The sequence below is a fragment of the Salvelinus fontinalis genome, chromosome 12, assembly GCF_029448725.1.
Source record: "Salvelinus fontinalis isolate EN_2023a chromosome 12, ASM2944872v1, whole genome shotgun sequence".
NCBI classification, from domain to species: domain Eukaryota; kingdom Metazoa; phylum Chordata; class Actinopteri; order Salmoniformes; family Salmonidae; genus Salvelinus; species Salvelinus fontinalis.
In genome coordinates, this window is record NC_074676.1 from 5,088,562 (window position 1) to 5,109,107 (window position 20,546).

Sequence of the window (20,546 nt, forward strand, 5' to 3'; positions counted from 1 at the left end):
TATATGTTTCAGTAAGATTGCATTTTTAGCTTTTATTGCAATGGTTATCAACTGTACTGCAGGGACGGAACGTACGTCTCTGAAAATTGATGTTGTGGTGGCAGCTGCAGAGAGGTATTTGGTTGTGCGAGACTTGACATCGGAAGAGTGTGTTAAGCCATGGTATCCCGTCCTTTCAGACTGTTGGCCTGAAGTAGGCCAAAATATTTTTAAATTGTGGAGTATGATGTTTATTTATTATTATTTTTATTTTTTGTAAGTATATTGTTAGATGGTAAGGTATTTGTTTATTTTATTATTATATATATATTTTTATTCACGCAAAGTATAAGAGAGTTATACTTTGGCTACCACCCGCCGCCGAAGAAAAAAAGGTCGAATAAGCAGATAGGCGGCGGTAAACGCAGCGTAACATACTGCACTCCGCCATTCAAACACCGACGAGGAAGAGGTTGAATTTTGCTCGTGGTGTTTGTTGTCAAATGTAGCACATGCAGAAAGGTTTGGAACTATATAAAAAAATACACTACTTTATCGCAAAAAGTGCAAGACTACCTTTAATACTAATACACAGAGCACGTTCAACTGGTAAGTTCGTTTTCCTAGCAACAACAGCTTCAGTGTACGCTAACTAGCATTGGCCAGCATCTCTTTGCAGCTAGGCTAACTTCAGTAACTGTCCAATTGTTTGTAAATTACTAGCTAGAGACGCTATCATTTCAATTTACTTGGGATGTTCATATAGAAACATTATTAATCATCAGGGTCGTATTCGTTACACACTGTTGCGAAACGTTTCTTAAACGGAAGCAAACGTAATTAAACTAAGGGCCCTAGTTGCCTGAATTCTGTCGCTAGCAACTGTGGCGTAATTATTACACCCCAAGGGGAATTCAGGTAGGTCCTTCTGTTTTAAGAGACGTAATGAATATGCCCCAGTTGATTTTGTTTACATGTGCAATTTTTCTTTCTGTGTCTTGTATCCTAGTTTTTGAATATCAACCACATTTGTGTCAATACACTCCATAGACAACTCAATAATTCCTAAATATTCATCAATATTTGCAGGTTTTACATTCTCCAGGTCCCACACCACATTGAGGAGCCCTTCAGCAACTTGGAGTAAGTTAGCTATAGCTCTACCACACTACAGTAACTGAAAAATCAGTGTGCACAATATGAAGGGACAGTTATACTGTAACCCTGATGCCTAGCTCAGATACTTTCAGAGTTTGATTTGCGATATCTGTTTGTCAGAGTATAAACGTTACTTAAGTCTCCCTAGTGCACACACTACACTGTGTACTGTCTAATGAGGCATTCATGTGCTTGAGGGAAACTGGGTATTCTGACATGATTGTGTTTTATTGCTTTTGAAGTCGGACCAATTCTTCAACCAATAGGATTTTAGCTAGCTTGATCTCAGAGCAACCTCAGTCTCCTACTTAACTGTTCACAGGCGAAACGTCAAGGATTTAGTTGCCGGCCGTAGGATTACAGCTTCTTGTCACACAAGTAGGGCTGTCGTGGTGACCGTGTTATCGTATTCATGATCAAACATTGAATGAATCTCCGAAAGTTAATTTTTTTTTAATAACCCATAAACATGGGAGGCCTACGGTAATAATGAGAGAGAGAGAGAGAGATACAAATCTAATGAGAAATTTGAACAAACCTTACAGTTGAGCAAAGCATTAAAACAAATGAAACATGCATTCAAGCCTGGGGAAAAAATCCTTCCTTGCCATTACAAACCAAACGACTAAAAGCCTAATCCTAAAAAAAAAAGTGGGAGGCTTTCAAGTCGAAGAACATCATTCCAACCGTAAAGCACGGGGTGGCAGAATCATGTTGTGGGGGTGCTTTGCTGCAGGAGGGACTGGTGCACTTCACAAAATAGATGGCATCATGAGGTAGCAAAATTATGTGGATATATTGAAGCAACATCTCAAGACATCAGTCAGGAAGTTAAAGCTTGGTCGCAAATGGGTCTTCCAAATGGACAATGACCCCAAGCATACTTCCTAAGTTGTGGCAAAATGGCTTAAGGACAACAAAGTCAAGGTATTGGAGTGGCTATCACAAAGCCCTGACCTCAATCCTATAGAACATTTGTGGGCAGAACTGAAAAAGCGTGTGCGAGCAAGGAGGCCTACAAACCTGACTCAGTTACACCAGCTCTGTCAGGAGGAATGGGCCAAAATTCACCCAACTTATTGTGGGAAGCTTCTGAAACGTTTGACCCCAGTTAAACAATTTAAAGACGAGGCTACCAAATACTAATTGAGAGTGTGTAAACTTCTGACCCACTGGGAATGTGATGAAAGAAATAAAAGCTGAAATAAATCATTCTCTCTACTATTATGACATTTCACATTCTTAAAATAAAGTGGTGATCCTAACTGACCTAAGACAGGGGATTTTTACTAGGATTAAATGTCAGGAATTGTGAAAAACTGAGTTGAAATGTATTTGTCTAAGGTGTATGTAAACTTCCGACTTCAACTGTATGTTCGGCCACAAGAAGTGAAATTGAGCAAACAATACCAAGATGGAAAAATCTAATGAGGAGAAGAAGAAAAAAAACTTAGGCTACAGCTGAGGAAAGCTTGTGAAATAAATTATGCGTAGTTGGTTTATGCCTATATCCATATTATTATAGCAACATGCAACCTACCTACAACACCTATAGTGGCCTAAAGGGAGGAGGAGGCGAAAATGTGAATCAGTTTATAATGATCCAGTTCTGAGGACAGCAGAGTTGCTCTGCAGCCAATGATTTTACAACCCATCGCAAGAGCACAGCCAGTGAGGTTCGTGGACTGCGTCACTCGCTCCATCTGCACCCAGACTTCCTTGATGTTCCCGTGGAGCCCAAATAACTGTTTTGACTAGCAGTCGCCGCCATACGAAGGAGGAATGAGAAGTATTTTACTTTTACCTGCTCCACAAACCCGTTTTGTTGTCCTCTTTTGGTCAAAAAGTTGAAATGTCAGTGGTAACAACTCTTGTAACAACATTTTCTTTGAGTTTCCCACTTGTTTTTATGACTTGGAGGGTCGTTCAAGTGAAACTTCCCAGTTGGAACTCCGAACTTCCGATTACTCCGACAGCATGTGAACGCCGCATTAGTGTACATACTTGTTTGAAACGTGAGCTACTTGTGGACAATGGGGCGCCAGGGTAGCCTAGTGGTTAGAGCATTGGACTAGTAACCAAAAGGTTGCAAGTTCGAATCCCTGAGCTGACAAGGTACAAATCTGTCTTTCTGCCCCTGAACAGGCAGTTAACCCACTATTCCTAGGCCGTCATTGAAAATAAGAATTTGTTCTTAACTGACTTGCCTAGTAAAAAATACAAAATTAACACATTTTAGTTTGCGTCCCTCTGTGTTAATTATTGTCAAGGCTGTGATTGTATGCTTGTTGTCCCTTACTTGCAGTGGCGTACAGGCGAGACCGAAGCCGAATCGGAGAGGCCACCGATGAGCTTATTTCAGAGAGAGCGGTAAGTGACTGGTCATTCTAGCACTTTGCACAATGCACTCTTTGGGCAGACAGTGAAGATTATGTTCACGTATGTATTGTCATCACCTGAGTGTTTATTAGGCCATCGACCATCCTTCATGGAGTTGTCAATGTAAAGAGATGTATAACTTATTTGTTCATGCATAGAGTAGATTGTCTCTCTGCACTTGTGTTTTTGAAAGGAACTAATCCATGTCGTGATTTTTTTTGTTTAGGGAATGTACCAGAGAGTTGTGAATGTTGTCGAGAGGAGGACGGCTGTGACAAGACCGGAGCAAGAATACGACCGAGAATTTGAATATGAAACCAAGCGGTATGGTGGCATTCAAAGTTACCATGACGATGACCAGAGAGGATACCCTAGCGACAACATTCACACAGGAAGTGATCGTGGATACCACGGTGACGTGGTTGGGAGCATCCGAGGGAGGAACTCCCCATCTCCCCGACAGGTTGGTGACGCTTTATAATAATCATATTGATCTCAGAAAACTAAGATTTTGTTTACTTTCTTTGCAGTTGGACTAATATAAAACGGATCATTTAGGCGGTAGCCTAGCTGTTGAATGTATGTTGATTATCAGTATTTTTATTTTTTTCAGCCGTCTTTATTATTCACACAAATTTCAACACATACACTATCTTTGTATGCAGGAGGACTACAGGGATCCATGCTACAGGGGATCCAGAGTTGATTCTCAGATGGGCCGTCAAGGAGAGATGAGGTAAATCAGGCTTGACCACATCTATAAGATTGAGAGACGTTGAGTAATACTTTGTTAATGACCTGTTTTAAAATACTGTGGTGGTATGAACCACCGGATGGCAGCAGAGTTCTACATTTCTGAAGCCACCATACCTTTATTGGTCAATTGCACACGAGGTCCCCTCCGAAAGACACAAGTATATACAGGTTTTGGAGTGGTGCGGGGGGCTGCCACACTGGGCCACCTGGGAGCTGCTGTTGTTGGGTGTTAAGTGCCTTGCTCAAGGGCACAGCGGTATGCAATGGCATCTAGGATTTGCTGGTTGTTGGCTCGCCTCTCTAACCACGTTTTTGAGCAGCATTTTTCATATCATGTATGTGTCTTTGTGTAGAGCACAACTTGGAGCATTAATTCAACTCTGAAATTATTGCTTTTAATTATTGCAGCTTGGTAGGCATTGATAACGTTCCACAGGGTTGCTGGCCCATGTTGACTCTAATACTTCCCACAGTTGTGTCAAGTTGGCTGGATGTCCTCTGGGCGGTGGACCGTTCTTGATACACACGGGAAACTGTTGAGCGTGAAAAACCCAGCAGCCTTGCAGTTCTTGACACAAACCGGTGCACCTGGCACCTTATACCATACCCCGTTCAAAGCCACTTACATTTTTTGTCTTGCCCATTCACCCTCTGAATAGCACACATACACAATCCATGTCTCAAGACTTAAAAATCCTTCTTTAACTTGTCTCCTCCCCTTCATCTTCACTGGTTTGAAGTGGATTTAACAAGTGACACCAATAAGGGATCATAGCTTTCACCTAGTCAATCTGTCATGGAAAGAGCAGGTGTTATTAATGTTTTGTGTACTCAGTGTAAATTCCCACTCAAGATATTACATTTGACATATATCGCACAGTCACTGCTTTTTGAAGAGGGATTGAAAATACACTGAAGCGAATTTGCCAACCTGTCTCTGAGGGATTGGGCGGGAAAGACTGAGAGGAGGTTCTTGGCTCTCGTTTCATACCATATTCCACTTATCAACCACCAGACTCCTTGCCTTGGGGAGCTTGTCAGCCCGACCCCACACAGAGCACAGCTAAAGCCAGTGGATCTGCTCTGCCCCTGTGCTGCCAAGACAGCCGTCTAGCAGTGACCCAATGCAGGGTGCCAACAGTTCACAGGCTAAGACCCACCCCTCCCCATTCACTCCTACCCAAGTGTCATACCAGACTCCAGACAGGGACAAAGGGCACCAGTGTCAACTCATTGAGCCAACAAGGCTAAACCCCCACAGGAAAACCATCTGGGCCGCTAACCACTCCCTCTCCAGCCAGACAACCTCCACCACACTCTCTGCTATCCTCAGACTCTCTGTACGGCGTACATGCTCTCTATGCTGTCTTCTGTGGGAGAGCAAGCTAACTACGGTCTGGTTTCTCACCTCTTCCTTCATTACCGCAACCAGTCCAATTATTTTTAGGATCCATAGTATGACACCTCGCATATTTATCACCGACATTTGCAATTCTGTCTCCCACGTTGGTTCGAGTCGGTTCACCAATGTCATTGCCTACAAGTCCAGGGAGCTGCAATGGAGCCTAAAAGAGAGACTCATGGTGTGGTTTTGACAGGGCAGCAGGCGGGCATCTGGGTCCGTTTTTCCGCCATTAGTGTGGCAAGGAGGTTGACTGGAGGCCTCACCCTTGCAGTGTAGCCCACAGGAAGCAGCGGTCAGGAACTCTTTGTTGCGTCTCTCTCGCTTGGCCGGAGGTGTCAGACTGAGGTGGCTAGACACCAGATGAACAGCAAGGCCTCTCCAGCACCACACCCTTATCCCTTTCCCCTCAACACAAGACAGAGAGTCCTGGGCCTGGGGGCTGCTGTTCATGGGCCTTCACTAGACTCCCACACATACGTTTTGAGAGGTGGGGGGGGGGGGGTGCACACTGCAGGTGTGCCTTTGCAATATAGGCAGGTGGGCGGCGGTGGGTGGGTTGCTCAATCCGCTCCGTTGTGGAGCTCTTGACCTCATGCCACGCTAGCAGATAATGAGTGAAATGGGAATCCCATTAAGTGCACTCATATTAAATTTGTGCACAGGGCTGATTGCAATGATATATTATTGATTTCACTATTCAGGAAGATGAGAGGGAGGCATTGGTTGTAATAACCTTATGACTAAAACCAATTACCTAGATTGATATTGGGTTTCATGTTATTTTGTTTTCAAAATGAGTTAATTTCATGTTTAATTTGTTTGTGTAACGCTTTCCATGTAATGGATTGGCTTTAACGGCATGACCTTTTTGAGGGAGGCTGAGCACCAAATGGCAACGTATTCCCTGTGTAGAGGCACTGGTCAAAAGTAGTGCACTATAGGGAATAGGGTGCCCATTTAGGATGCTGACCTTGTAGAGAGACACTCTCTCAGAACCTCTTGAGTACTTTCTAGCTTAGTCAGGCCAGGGTCTCCTTTTCCCCCTCTGGTATTCTGCAGTTGTCTTTCTTCCTGGACCTGAAAGAGCTAGTGTTTAGTTTTCCTGTTATTGCAGGTGGGACTATGACACCCAGTTGCTCTGACTGTCTTTTTTTGGGGGGGTTTATTCTTGCTCTCAGATCAGCGTGTTTTCTTCTGTTTGGTTTGTAAGGATATAACCTGCGTTTAGAGAACCTGTTCCTATGCTTGGAAGAACGGCTTTGAAGATGCAGCTATAGACCTACTTAATCAACCATTACAACTAGGAATTTTCTTCAAAAGGTGACATTTTATGTATAGTGACCACAGAATTCCCTTTTCATAGCTTTCTTATGGAAAGACGTGAGGTGAGTTTTTAAGGAGGAATCAATCAAATGTATTTATTACGCCCTTTTTTTACATCAGCTGATGTCACAAAGTGCTGTACAGAAACCCAGCCTAAAACCCCAACCAGCAAGCAATGCAGATGTAGAAGCACTGCAGATGTAGGATCACTCACTGCAACGGTGGTAATTAACTTTATTTGGCAGGCTGAGCCTTGGCTACTTCAAACGGGCCTGGGGGCGTAAATGCTGGAGGCCTTGTTAGGCCTGATCTTTGTTTTGGGACATGGCCCTCGAAGTTCAAGCAGGGGTCATGGAAACCAGGTGCCGCTGGTTGGTTCATTTATACAGTTGCTGCCAAATATATTGGCATCTTTGCACTTTTCTTAAAGGCAGTGTGTTACCTATTTCTTAATTCCAGAAATGCAGATAATAGTAACTTCGAGCATCCCAAGAAAACATTCCTAAATTACTTACTCTTAAATCAACAAAACGTATGACGTCCTAAACCTGTGTTTACCACAGACCTTATTTTCGCCGTTCATCCTAAATCATCACATTTATTTATTAAGCCCTTCTTACATCAGCTGATGTCTCAAAGTGCTGTACAGAAACCCAGCCTAAAACCCCAAACAGCAAGCAATGCAGGTGTAGAAGCACGGTGGCTAGGAAAAACTCCCTAGAAAGGCCTGAACCTAAGAAGAAACCTAGAGAGGAACCAGGCTATGAGGGGTTGCCTGTCCTCTTCTGGCTGTGCCGGGTGGAGATTATAATAGAACATGGCCAAGATGTTCATAGATGACCAGCAGGGTCAAATAATAATAATCACAGTGGTTGTCGAGGGTGCAACAGGTCAGCACATCAGGAGTAAATGTCAGTTGGCTTTTCATAACCGATCATTCAGAGAATCTCTACCGCTCCGGCTGTCTCTAGAGAGTTGAAAACAGCAGGACTGGGACAGGCAGCGCGTCCGGTGAACAGGTCAGGATTCCTTAGCCGCAGGCAGAACAGTTGAAACTGGAGCAGCAGCACGGCCAGGTGGACTGGGGACAGTAAAGAGTTATCAGGCCAGGTAGTCCTAAGGCATGGTCCTAGGGCTCAGGTCCTCAGAGAGAGAGAGAGTACTCCACCTTAGTAATTTCTATGATTCACATCTTGCATTCTGGGCTTCCTTTGTGGTTTTTATATTCGGGGAGAATAAATTGTACAATTGTAAATGAACATACTTTTTCAAGTTAGAACCAAGTAAGTTCCATTATCTGCTACCTGGACATGAAATAATTCACAATTTCTTGAAAAATAAGTTGAAATTGAAAAAACTTTTGGTCTCCACACCTTTTAGATTTTCAACATTGCAGAACCAAATGTATTTTAGTAAATTTTTAAGTTTACAATTTATTATTTAGAAAATAAAGACAAACGTCATGGGCAGAATTATTGGTGCCCCTGAGTTAGTATTTGGTTGCACAGGCTTTGGCAAAAATAACTACAGACAAACGGTTCTTGTACCCATCACTGTGCTTACTGCACCTTTTTATTGTTAATTTGGCCTACTTTTCAGCAGCAAACTACTATAATTCTTCAACGTTTGATGGAGTGCCCTCCGCTAACTGCTGTTTTCAGCTCTCGCCATAGTGCTTGGATGTGATTCAGATTTGGACTCTTCGCTGGCCACCGTTTACTGACGTTATTTTATGCTCCGGGCATTTTTTTCCAATCCCACAAAAATCACAATAACGAGCCTTTGCAAAGCTTTCACTCTGTCACTCAAACTTATTCCATCCAGCGTCTGCCTGCCAGCTGGAAATCTTTGCCAGTGGGTGTGTGTGTGTAGTCTACCTACTCCTCCCCTCTGAAGCATAGGTTAACTGTAGCCTACTGACAACGTTACAAGTGTAATTCAGAAATTAGGGGGAGATGTTTTAATTAGAGAAGAATGAATTGACTTTTTCAATGCTAGGTAGGGATACTATAGTTATCACGTTTCACATTGGATTTATTAACTACAAAAAGGGAAGACGTGTTTTTAATTATAGTGCTGCTCTGCACACACAAGCTTGTTAGCTTGCTCTGGTCTAACATTAAACCAACTCGGAAGCTCAAAGATTAGAAAATTCCTCCACAGAAGCCGTTCCTCCATCGGTATGATTCTGTGGCCTAATTCAGATAATGCATGTCATACAGTGCCTTCAGAAAGTATTCGCACCCCTTTTTTCCACATTTTTGTTGTCACAGCCCTGAATTTAACATTGATTGTATTGAGATGTTTTGGTCAGTGGCCTACATACGATACCCCATATTATCAAAGTGGAATTATGTTTTTCGTAATTTACAAAACAATTAAAAAATGAAAAGCTGTAATCTCTTGGGTAAATAAGTATTCAACCCCTTTGTTATGGCAAGCCTAAATAAGCAGGAGTAAAAATGTCACATAATAAGTCACATAAGTTACACATAAGTTACATGGGCTCTGTGTGCAATAGTAGTGTTTAACATGATTTTTGAATGACTACCTCATCTCTGTAACCATAACATGCAATTATTTGTAAGGTTGAGCACTGGGTTCATATTCAACCACAAAGACCAGGGAGGTTTTCCAACGCAAAGAAGAGCACCAATTGGGTAAAAAAAAAAAAAAAAAAGACATACAGTACAAGACGAATGTTTGGACACACCTACTCATTCAACGGTTTTTATTTATTTGTACTATTTTCTACATTGTAGAATAATAGTGAAGACATTAACTCTGAAAATAACACATATGGAATAATGTAGTAACCAAAGAAGTGTTAAACAAATCAAAATATATTTTAGATTCTTCAAAGTAGCCACCCTTTGCCTTGATGACAGCTTGGCAACACTCTTGACATTCTCTCAACCAGCGTCATGAAGAATGCTTTTCCAACAGTCTTGAAGGATTTCCCACATATGCTGAGCACTTGTTGACTGCCTTTCCTTCACTCTGCGGTCCAACTCATCCCAAACCATCTCAATCGGGTAGAGGTCGGGTGATTGTGGAGGCCTGGTCATCTGATGCAGCACTCCATCACTCTCCTTGGTCAAATAGCCATTAGCTGACAAGGTAGAAGTCTGTCGTTCTGTCCCTGACCAAGGCAGTTAACCCAATGTTCCCCGGACGCTGAAGACGTGGATGTCGATTTATGGCAGCCCCCCGCACCTCTCTGATTCAGAGGGATTGGGTTAAATGTCAAAGACGCATTCAGTTGTACAACTGACTAGGTATCCCCATTTCCATTATACAGCCTGGAGGTGTGTTGGGTCATTCTCCTGTTGAAAAACATGATAGTCCCACTAAGCGCAAACCAGATGGGATGGCGTATCGCTGAAGAATGCTGTGGTAGCCATGCAGTTAAGTGTGCCTTGAATTCTAAATAAATCACAGACAGTGTCAACAACAAAGCACCCACACACATTACACCTCCTCCATGCTTCACGGTGGGAACCACACATGTGGAGATCATCCGTTTACCTACTCTGCGTCTCACGAAGACAGTGGTTGGAACCAAAACGCCTGATTCATGCAGTCTCCTCTGAACAGTTGTTGAGATTAACCGTCAGGGTGCTATAAATACGGGAAGTGTGTACCACAAGGAGAAAGAAGCGACACACTTGCACCGCAAACGTTTAACCACAACCTCTGTAGGTGGTCCCTGTATGGTGACAGTGTCTGCTGAACCAAGTGTGTACACGGGGAAAGAAGAAACACACACTTGCGCCGCAAACGGTTTGCCTCCATCTGGTCCCTGTACTGTCACCTAAGAGAGTGTCTGTAGCAGATCCCAGTCTGACCTTTGATGTGCCTGTACTGCGCACCGGGACGCTATGGAGAAGAAGCACAGCAGATACTGCCTAAGAAGTTCTAGCTGGCTGTAAAAGAGGATCAGTTCTCAACTGTAATGTCCATGGAGAGGGAGAAAAGTGAGACATCACACCAGCCAAAGCAACGTTCCAATGGTCAGAAATCAATTATGAGCTGCAAGAGGTGGTTGGCTGTGGCTAAATTTGACTTGCCTGGAGAAGGCCTATCTGGCTTGTGGCCAGGCTAGCTGCGCGCTCAACATGGCGAACCTGCTGCAGCATACAACGCAAAGATCTTGGCTGAGCATGCTAACAAACCTAATGACTAGGATACAGCAATTCAAATCATCAAAGCTACAGAGCTAGCAATGATAGGCTCCCAGGTGACATCAGTGTAGCTAAGTACCTGATTAACAAAGACAAATCAGTTATTCTTTTTGTCCATGGACCAAAAGGCAAATTGGCCTTCCAAATGGCCAGGAGAAATTTACCGTGACCTGCTATAGATGGTTGGATGGGCTCTGGTCAGGTTAAACTCACCCTCGCCAGACCTTCCTCCCACTGTCCTAACCAGAAAGGACAGTGTTGACCTCGAACCCCCATCGCAAAGGCAATCCCTGGGCCCTTAGCCCTCCCTCCCTGACCTCCATGAGGTCCTGCTTTGCTGCAGGAGGGACTGGTGCTCTTCACAAAATAGATAGCATCATGATGATGGAAAATTATGTGGATATATTGAAGCAACATCTCAAGACATCAGTCAGGAAGTTTAAACTTGGTCGCAAATGGGTCTTCCAAATGGACAATGACCCCAAGCATACTTCCAAATTTGTGGCAAAATGGCTTAAGGACAACAAAGTCAAGGTATTGGAGTGGCTATCATAAAGCCTTGACTTCAATCCTATAGAAAATGTGTGGGCAGAACTGAAAAAGTGTGTGTGAGCAAGGAGGCCTACAAACCTGACTCGGGTACACCAGCTCTGCCAGGAGGAATGGGCCAAAATTCACCCAAGTTATTGTGGGAAGTTTGTGGAAGGCTACCGGAAGTGTTTGACCCAAGTTAAACAATTTAAAGGAAATGCTACCAAATACTAATTGAGTGTATGTAAACTTCTGACCCACTGGGAATGTGATGAAAGAAATAAAAGCTGAATTTTTTACTTGGATTAACTGTCAGAAATTGTGAAACTGAGTTTAAATGTATTTGGCTAAGGTGTATGTAAACTTCCGATTTCAACTGTATATATGTGTGTATATATATTTAAAATCGGCCGATTAATCATTGTCGGCTCTTTTTGGTCCTCCAATTATCTGTATCGGTGTTGAAAAATCATAATTTGTCAACCTCTAATAGGGTGCATTTGGAAAGTATTCAGACCCCTTGGCTTTTTCAAAAAAAAAAAAACGTTACAGCCTAATATCATTTTTTTGCGAATGTATTAATTAAAATTTTACTTTAGTACTTTGTTGAAGCACCTTTAGCAATAATTACAGCCTTGAGTCTTCTTGGGTATGATGATACAAGCTTGGCACACCTGTATTTGGGGAGTTTCTCACGTTAATCTCTGCAGATCCTCTCAAGCTCTGTCAGGTTGGATGGTTTGTGTCGCTGCACAGCTGTTTTCAGGTCTCCAGAGATGTTCGATTGGTTTCAAGTCCGGGCTCTGGCTTGGCCACTCATGGACATTCAAAGACTGTTCCCGAAGCCAAACCTGCATTGTCTTGGCTTTGTGCTTAGGGTCGTTATCCTGTTAGACTGGGGCGAAGGTTCACCTTCCGAGGTCCTGAAGACCCCCAAAAACACAGTTGCCTCAATCATATTTTAAATGGAAGAAGTTTGGAACCACCAAACTGAGCAATCGGGGGAGAAGGGCCTTGGTCAGGGAGGTATATATTAAACAAATTTACAACAGACTTTCAGCACGATTATCTGGTCTGATTAAACCAAGATTGAACTTTTTGGCCTGAATGTCAAGCATCAAGTCTGGAGGAAACCTGGAAGCATCCCTACGGTGATGCATGATGGTGGCAGCATCACGCTGTGGGGATGTTTTTCAGTGGCAGGGACTGGGAGACAATTCAGGACCTAGGCAAAGATGAACGGAGCAAAGTACACAGAGAAACCTGCTGGAACAGGGTTTCATCAAGGATCTCTCTGTACTTTGCTCCGTTCATCTTTGCCTAGGTCCTGAATTGTCTCAAAAAGTTCAATCTTGGTTTAATCAGACCAGATAATCGTGCTGAAAGTCTGTTGTAAATTTGTTTAATATATACCTCCCTGACCAAGGCCCTTCTCCCCCGATTGCTCAGTTTGGTGGTTCCAAACTTCTTCCATTTAAAATATGATTGAGGCAACTGTGTTTTTGGGGGGTCTTCAATGCTACAGACAAATGTTTTTGGTACCCTTCCCCAGATCTGTGCCTCGACGCCATCCTGTCTCAGAGCTCTATGGACAATTCCTTCGACCTCATGGCTTGAGGTCTTTCCAAATAACACAGCTGACATGAATGTCCTTGATTTTTTATTAGATTAGCAAACTTAGGCATGACATGCCAGCAACTAATGCTGACACCACATCCAAGTATATTTGACCAAATTATGAAAGACAATAATTGTAATTTTGAATTCCGTAAATTGAGTGTGGAAGAAGTGAAAAACGTATTGTCTTTCAACAATGATAAGCCACCGTGGTCTGACAATTTGGAAAATTACTGAGGATAATAGTGGACAATATATCCACTCCTATTTGCCATATCTTCCAAATAAGTCTACCAGAAAGTGTGTGCCCTCAGGCCTGGAGAGAAGCAAAGATCATTCTGCTACCTAAGAATAGTAAAGCCCCCTTTACTGGCTCAAATAGCTGACCAATCAGCCTGTTACCAACCCTTTGTATAGTTTTTAAAAAAATTGTTTGACCAGATACAATGCTATTTTATAGTAAACAAATTGACAACAGACTTTCAGCACGCTTATAGGGAAGAACAATCAACAAGAACAGCACTTACACAAATGACTGATGATTGGCTTAGAGAAATTGATGATTGGGGGGGCTGTTTTGTTAGACTTCAGTGTGGCTTTTGACATTATTGATCATAGTCTGCTGCTGGTAAAGCTTGTGTTATGGCTTTACACTCCCTGCTATATTGTGGATAAAGATTTACCCATCTAACAGAACACAGAGGGTGTTCTTTAATGGAAGCCTCTCCAACATAATCCAGGTAGAATCAGGAAATCCCCAGGGCAGCTGTCTAGGCCCCTTGAAAAAAGTAAATCGTTACTAACGTCATGCCACTGGCTTTGCGTAAACTATACATGTCAGCTAGTACAGCAACTGAAATGACTGCAACACATAACAAAGAGCTGAAGTTAATTTCAGAATTGGTGGCAAGGAATAAGTTAGTCCTAAATATTTCAAAAACTAAAACCATTGTATTTGGTTGGGACAAATCATTCAATTAACCCTAAACCTCAACTAAATATGTTAATAAATAATGTGGAAATTGAACAAGTTGAGGTGACTAAACTGCTTGGAGTAACCCTGGATTGTAAACTGTCATGGTCATAACATATTGATACAACAGTAGCTAAGATGGGGAGAAGTCTGTCCATAATAATGCGCTGCTTAACCTTCTGAACAGCACTATCAACAAGGCAGGACCTACAGACTCTAGTTTTGTCACACCTGTAATACTGTTCAGTCGTGTGGTTAGGTGCCACAAAGAGGGACTTAGGAAAATTGCAATTGGCTCAGAACAGGGCAGCACGGCTGGCCCTTGGATGTACACAGAGAGCTAATATTAATAATATGCATGTCAATCTCTCCTGGCTCAAAGTAGAGGAGAGATTGACTTCGTCACTACTTGTATTTGTGAGAGGCATTGACATGTTGAAAGCACCGAGCTGTCTGTTTTAAACGACTAGCACACAGATTAGACACCCATTCATACCCTACAAGACATGCCAACAGAGGTCTCTTCACAGTCCCCAAGTCAGAACAGACTTTTGGAGGCGCACAGTACTACATAGAATCATGACCACATGGAACTGTATTCAACTTCAGGTAACTGATGCAAGCAGTAGAATCCGATTTTTTTTTTTTACGGATAAAAATACACCTTATTGAACAGCGGGGACTGTGAAGCAACACAAACATAGGCACAGACACATGCATACACACACATGATAACATACACACTATACACTCACGTACACATGGATTTTGTGTTGTAAATATGTGGTAGTGGAGTGCGGGCTTGAAGGCACACACTTAGTGCGTTGTGAATTCTGTAATGAATGTATTGTAATGTTTTTGAAATTTTATAACTACCTTCATTTTGCCGAACCCCAGGAAGAGTCAGCAGCTAATGGGGAACCATAATAAATACAAATAACTTGTCATAATATGGACAAAACACTGTCACGATCAGTATATTTACAGCTGTTACTTTTTTTAAATTTTTTTATGGCTGATAATGACACGTCTCTGCAGAAAACCCACATTTATTCAAATGTGTTTTTTCCCTGGCAAGAAGTTTCCTTTCGTTCTGAAAGTTTGTTTCTTAAGTCCGTTGCTGTTGTAATGAATTATTTTGTCATGTTTTTTTCATCATATTTTAATTAACTTGCAGAAAATATACTTTGGCACGGTCATGAAGCCTTATGACGATCCTGTCACTCTACTTGGACTAAGAAAATACACTTTGACACTGTCATGAAGCATTATGACAGATTTCATCAAATAAGCCAGATATGCCTATCACATACATGCCCTTATGTCAGTCATAAATCAAAAGAGGGTGTCTTGTCCTGTACCTGAAATCTGCTCCTGTGTTCAACGCAGTTGTCAGCAACAGAGCATTGGCTTCGGTGCATGTTTGACCTAACCCAATGCACAATTACAATGATGATTTAATATGGTCCATTTTAAGAAAACGTTATTTAACAAGCATACTGTTGACAAGTAGGCTATCGTGTAATGAAATGTTTTGCCTGGTGTGGTTTTGTGGGTTTTGACACTCTTGTGTAGGTGTCTTAACCAGCCATAAAATAACGCAATCCATGTCACAACCGGTCTAAATGTGTTATCAAGTTGTATTGGTCACATACATGTGCTTATCAGATTATTGCGGATGTAGCAGTGGAATGACACGGCAACTTCAGTTGTATACCGTTTCTCAAGATAAAAGGCACTACTTATTTTGTTCTAAGTCCAGCAATGACAGGTTATGTCAGCCGTTGACATATTATGACATGGTTATGACGCAGGGTGTCAAGTAAAGTGTTACCAAAGTCTGTTTTTATTTTGAAATTTTAGGAACAGCAGCAGAGTGGGCTCCCACCCCAGCAGCAGAGTTCAAGTGATAGCTCCTCTCTCGAGGACCGTGTCTCCAGCCTACCCCAACCTGAGGTAGGGCCTCATGTACTTTGGCCGAAGGTAGACCCATTCTTTCTAGTGCACTTAGTTAATAGACCAAGTGCAAAGCACCAATGGACTGACACGGTGACTTCAGTTGTTGTATACTGTTTTTCAAAATCCAAGGCACTACTTATTTTGTTCTAAGTCCAGCAACTGAATTTTTTCATATCAAGTGGTTTTCTTCTTTCACTCTACACTTAGAGGTAATTAGAATCCAGGCGCTCATCGTGTGAAGAGCCGTGGCTTTGGTTCTGTCATTGAGTGGACCTGAATGGATGGGCCCTTGAATCCCCTTCTCTCGCTCTCTCTGTTTTCTCAGGGAGAACCCTGAGGGTATCAGGCGGAGGGTCCTGGGCCCCTACTCTGCAAGCCCTGCCGGGGACTCCTACAGTAGATTACGGGACCGCTCTCCCATCAGAAGGGATACTCCAGCAATAACAGGCTCCGTTCTCATGCGCTCTGGGTCCAACACCAGCAGAAGGAGCTACTCCCCAGACATGGACCAGAAGGGCTTCCCCTACCATCAGAAGAGTAATTTTGCAACCCAAATGGCACCAAATTCCCTATATAGTGCACTTAGTTTGACCAGGTCTCATAGGGAAGAATCCTAAGTTTCCTTTGGTTTCTCTACTGAGGCATTTAGTTCAGCTGTCAATGATTTAATAATATCACATTTTAATCAATCACTTTAGAGTCTGGCTCTGTTCCAGTGTCCATTCTAGCATATCACTTGGAATGACGCAATGTAAAGGACGTGCCTCCACTAGTGTGGATACTGTAACCTTGGTGTTTGTATCTGCTGTCAGTCATTTTGGTGACCTTTTTTCTTTCTCGCCCCTCTCCAGGGTATAAAGAAGAGCCTCACAGCCAGTGCAGAGAGCCTGGTAAGTCTGCACTTCATATCCCTAAACGAAAATTGGCACGTTTTGAAGTGATGCTAAAACTAATATGTAGAGGCCCGGCCGCTCTCTGAGAGGAGCATCTGTTTTCAGTGGAGGTGTGTATTAAATGGAGGTGCTGGAACATTTTTAATTGCACACACACACACGCAGGTTCTATAAGGCTATAGCCTTATTTTATTGAGGTGATTTGGCTTTTGATTCAAGGTCTAACCTTTGCTTGGCTTGCGCACTGAGCTAGCAGATGTCTTCAAGATCAAACCAGCACTCACTCCCAGTCCCATTACCTTCCCCTTTGAGCATACCATTATGTTGTAGCCTAACTTTCTTTATGAGCGTCAAAATGATTCAGTCAGGTCTTGCCAGGTCTCCCTTGTCATAGAGGTCTTCTGACCTCAATGGACAACCTGGGAAAGTAAAAAGACAACTATGACCTTTTCTCTATGTGGATTAACCAGGAATCTGCGTGGGTTAAGTTAGGCCTACCTTCAATTGAAGTGAGGAGATTTTGAGATTAAGAATATTGGGACAGTAGGAGACTAAAGGAAAGTAACAGGGGGTGTCCTTAAATATCCCCATGCCTAATGCAGCCATTTCACATGTTGTTTTTTGACTGAAGAAGTCCTTTCTCATAATCACTGCAGAGGGGTTTTAAAGTCCTTATTTTCCTCCATTATGCTACTGCGTAAAGAGAGCACAGAGGAAGCCTTCAGTTTAGCCTGAAGAAGCCCCCCCCCCCCCTATATTTGGGCTGCATATTCTATCCCCTTTGGAAGATGCAGTAAAACAGGTAGAAAACGGTTGTCCCTCCACCCCTGTCTGGAACACTAATTTGGCTAGGTCAACACATCAAAGTGCACAGAAAGAAACTGTTTAGGAGGGACGATAAGGAATGCACACCACATAGGGTCTTGTAGGCCTAGTTTAACTGTAGAGAATCCTGTACAATGTTTCTGATTGAGCATTAGGAGTACAATGGCTTAGAGAAAGCCTCCTGCCTATAGGTTATGGTTCAGGTTTTTTGTTCCCAAATAGTATTTTTCAAGTACCTCTTGAAGAAGACTATTCTACACTATATATACAAAAGTATGTGGACAAATTCGTGGATTCAGCTATTTCAACCACACCTGTTGCTGACAGGTGTATAAAATCTAGCACACAGCCATGCAATCTCCAAAGACGAATATTGGCAGTGGAATGGCCTTACTGAAGAGCTCAGTGACTTTCAATGTGGCACCGTCATAGGATGCCATCTTTCCAACAAGTCAGTTTGTCAAATGTATGCCCTGCTAGAGCTGCCCTGGTCAATTGTAAGTGCTGTTATTGTGAAGTGGAAACGTCTAGGAGCAACAACGGATCAGCCATGGAGTGGTAGGCCACACAAGCTCACAGAACGAGACCGCCAAGTGCCGAAGCATGTAAAAAATCACTCACTACCAAGTTGCAAACTGCCTCTGGAAGCGACTTCAGCACAAGACTCAGCATCACTAATGCTCGTGTGACTGAATGGAAGGAAGTCCTCTCAGCGGTGTTCCAAAATCTAGTGGAAAGGGAAAGCCTTTCAAGAAGAGTGGAGGGTGTTATAGCAGCAAAGTGGGGACCAACTCCATATTAATGCCCTTGATTTTGGAATGAAATGTTTTGACGAGCATGTGTCCAGAATCTTTTGGCGAAGGATAGCCTAGCTTTCATGATTAGTAGTGGTGGGGGGGAGAAAAACCGAATATGTTTACAATATTATTTTGGTCAAATATTATATTGATACTTTGACTCCCAAGTATAGATTTGTAAAATAAGAAATGTGTGTGTATGCTGAACCCGTGTAACACCTCTAGTATTTAACATCCTATAGCTTGTTCTCCATCTTCTTATGAAATAGTGAGCCAACATGTTTTTAGCAGTTTTTTTTAAACTTCCATTACTGATCTTAAAGCTCATTTTCTCTCACGGCCCCTTGTCTCTCTGCAGCAGACATACTATATAGTAAGCAATGTATTTGGAACATCAAATCGCAATAAAATTGCGGTCTCGATATCGCAATACATATAGAATCGTGAGTATCATGATATCCTACTGTGACGTCCCTGGCAATTCCCAGCCCTAATGATTAGACTGTACCATATATCCTAACTTTTCTTTGTTTGGATTGATAACACACAAAAACAATTAGCCAATTTAAGCCGGCAGAAATCCCCTGCTCTAATACATTGACTGTTGGTAGGGATTAGTCTTATCCGCAGGGTTCTGTTTCTGACTTTCATTCATTCATTACCCGTTAGCGAGGTTTGATGTTTAATCTGCTTAGATTCCTTTGCTGCTGTTTAACTAATGTCATTACGTTTCTCTTTGATGGAACACACACAATCGTCTGGATGCTCCTCTTCTGGATTTGCAATTCATGAGCATCTGTCCCTAATCATTTAAGTTAAACAGCAGCCTAGTTTCTTGTCATTCCAAGTTACCAGGTTTTCCTCAAAATGCAAAGGCCTGGTCTGTCATAGACAGAGAGTTCTATGTCTGCGCTACTCTGTTCTTTTAACACGGCAAATATCCATTTTAGTAGAAATTCAGCCTACAAACATTTTTGCCCAAGGAAACATCTCTCATTCAAAGAATCATCTGTTAATAGTATCATAGGAAATCCAGCACTCAATAAATTTCAAATGTTGCTGCATTTTGAACTAACAAACTACTTTTTCATGGGTTACTTGGAATTTTTTTCATAACTTCCTGGAAGAAATGTGTATTTAATTTCACCTTGGCTCAGTCTCATCGCCATGGGAATGAAAACAAACATTTCCACCCAGCCATATTTGTTTTTTTTATAGACATATTGGAGCCGGCGGAGCACAATATTTCAATTTAGTCACAGCTGAACTTGTCGACCGCTATTGTGCAAGCTATTCCAACAAGAACGTAAAATTTAACAGCGATTTGTCTGGGCTCTGCTTGTCGTCAGTCCCGTAGCATCGTGTCCTATCCATTGTTTACTGTAAGAGTGCAATGAGTGATTGCACGGTGGAGGACAATATAGAATAAGTGGTGGTAGTTCCCCAGTGTGTTTTTAATACTGAGAGCATTTAAATGGAATTGTACTGCGCCTGGTGGCCCTGATTTTTATTTTGAGTGCCCTCCTTTTTCTTAAACGTTTCCTTTTTGTTTTACAATGCTTCTTAGTTTACTGCGTATGCATGAGTTGCGAGTGTTTCTGTTTGACTGTTTCTATATCTTTCGTCTCCTTTTTCTCTTTCTCCTTCATTCCTCTTCTCCCTCACTCCACAGATAAGCCCAGGTTGCTAGGCCACACAAAGAGTGCCTCCATAGACGGTTCTCCACACAGCGCTGTCTCAATCAAGGTACGACTGCGTAACTATGTA

The 20,546-nt window shown here is 42.4% G+C and overlaps 1 protein-coding gene across 2 annotated transcripts in view; it reads left to right on the forward strand.

Annotated features, from left to right (window-relative positions):
- The first annotated feature begins 404 nt into the window (after nucleotides 1-404).
- LOC129866684 (periphilin-1-like) overlaps nucleotides 405-20,546 on the forward strand; it is a 38,177-nt gene continuing 18,035 nt past the window's right edge. The window contains exons 1-9 of one of the 2 annotated variants that reach the window (XM_055939491.1): nucleotides 405-588; nucleotides 1,069-1,122; nucleotides 3,443-3,507; nucleotides 3,743-3,979; nucleotides 4,182-4,252; nucleotides 16,169-16,261; nucleotides 16,590-16,801; nucleotides 17,116-17,154; nucleotides 20,452-20,525. In XM_055939491.1, coding sequence (XP_055795466.1) covers nucleotides 492-588; nucleotides 1,069-1,122; nucleotides 3,443-3,507; nucleotides 3,743-3,979; nucleotides 4,182-4,252; nucleotides 16,169-16,261; nucleotides 16,590-16,801; nucleotides 17,116-17,154; nucleotides 20,452-20,525 — 942 coding nt within the window. In that variant the 5' untranslated portion in view covers nucleotides 405-491. The remainder of the gene's footprint in view (nucleotides 589-1,068; nucleotides 1,123-3,442; nucleotides 3,508-3,742; nucleotides 3,980-4,181; nucleotides 4,253-16,168; nucleotides 16,262-16,589; nucleotides 16,802-17,115; nucleotides 17,155-20,451; nucleotides 20,526-20,546) is intronic. The other variant, XM_055939492.1, reaches the window with a different exon arrangement.